The 1,606-nt window shown below is 38.9% G+C and overlaps 1 protein-coding gene across 1 annotated transcript; it reads right to left on the bottom strand.

The window, feature by feature from the left end:
- Positions 1 to 204: 204 nt before the first annotated feature.
- On the bottom strand, positions 205 to 1,143 carry LOC102883385 (olfactory receptor 1052). Its single transcript, XM_006910764.1, has one exon. The coding sequence runs from the start codon at positions 1,141 to 1,143 to the stop codon at positions 205 to 207; it is 939 nt and encodes a 312-aa protein (XP_006910826.1).
- Positions 1,144 to 1,606: the final 463 nt, after the last annotated feature.

The following is a 1,606-nucleotide window of genomic DNA, read 5'->3' as shown; positions in this document are numbered from 1 at the left end:
TTAATTTTGAAACATTTTAAAATTACAGAAGAGATTCAAAGATAACACAAATTTGCAAGAATGGTTAACTATCGTTTATGTGTCAAATTGCATAAATGTATCTCGATTATAGTTCTATTTGTGATCATATCTGTGATATGATTTTCAAGAAATTATCTATTTTCAGGTTGATGTTACGTTAACAAAGCCATAGAGGATATTGAGTCAAGTCGAGGTTCTCTTCCAACATATTGACCTTTTTGCTGCATCTTTCACATCCTTATTCCTGAGGCTGTAAATCAGTGGGTTGAGCATGGGGATCACCAAAGTATAAAACACAGCAGAGACCTTCTCCTGTTCCAGGGAATACTGAGAGCTTGGCTGAATGTAACTAAAGGTCACAGACCCGTAGAATAAGGTCACAGCGGTCAAGTGGGAGGCACAAGTAGAGAAGGCTTTGCGCCTCCCCTCAGCTGAACGAATTCTCTGGATGGCAATGATGATGCGGATGTAAGAGACCATGATGATAATGAAAGTGAACATTGCAATGACCCCAGAAAATACCAAAATCAGCATCTCATTTTTATGAACATCAGAGCAAGAGAGCCTCAGAAGAGGAGGAAAGTCACAGAAATAATGATTCACAATGTTAGGACCACAGAAGTCTAGTTTGAGCAAACCTATTGTGTGTGTCAGAGAGTTGATGAGGCCGCCCAAGTAAGATGCAAGAACCATCTGGATACAAACTCTTTGGGTCATAATGACTGCATACAACAAGGGATTGGCTATTGCCACATAGCGATCATACGCCATCACAGACAGGAGGATGCCCTCTGTGGTTACATAAACTGAAAAAAGGAAACTCTGCAAAACACAGCCAGAAAATGTGCTGGACTTGTGTTTTGATAGGAAATTGACCAGCATCTTAGGAGCAAAGACAGTAGAGTAGCAGATATCACAGAAAGAGAGGTTGCTAAGAAAGAAGTACATTGGAGTATGAAGTTGAGCATTTAACCAGATCAGAGTGATCATTCCCCAATTACCTACCATAGTGATAAAATAAATAAAGGTAAAAAGCAGAAAGAGAGGGATCTGCAAATTTGGATTTTCCGTTAAACCTACCAGAATGAATTCCTTCACACCTGTATGATTCCAACCTGCCATGCATTCAGGTTTATTCAGCTCTTTAGCTGCAGAACAGTTGATACCACTCAGATGAAACAGTATGATTTCCTCCATGATCTGGTATCCATAATAGCAAAGACCAATGAGCTTTACCCTGTAGTTAGATGAAGAAAAGAAATTAACTTCAGCAGTGGACCTTATGTGTGCTAGAAAATCCACCTGTAGTGATTCAATTTATTGTGACTAGAGATTATTTTATTCCCTGCTTCTCAGTTTCCACATCCTAAAAATTGGAGAAAAGAAACCTTCTTAGAGTACAAAACTCTTAATAGATAGAACTGACATTCAAATACAGATATGCCCCATACTAAACCCCTGATTCATTCTATGACATGTAACTCTTTAGCTTATATGTGATACAAACTGTGGCGCTCTGTGATAGAAATTATTTCCGTATCTCGTGGGTAACTTGTCCCACGTTTTCACTGGCAGTTAACTCATG

This window comes from Pteropus alecto, unplaced genomic scaffold (genome assembly GCF_000325575.1).
Source record: "Pteropus alecto unplaced genomic scaffold, ASM32557v1 scaffold1344, whole genome shotgun sequence".
NCBI classification, from domain to species: Eukaryota; Metazoa; Chordata; class Mammalia; order Chiroptera; family Pteropodidae; genus Pteropus; species Pteropus alecto.
Note: the sequence above shows the minus strand (reverse complement) of the source record. Positions and strands in the feature narration are given on the sequence as shown.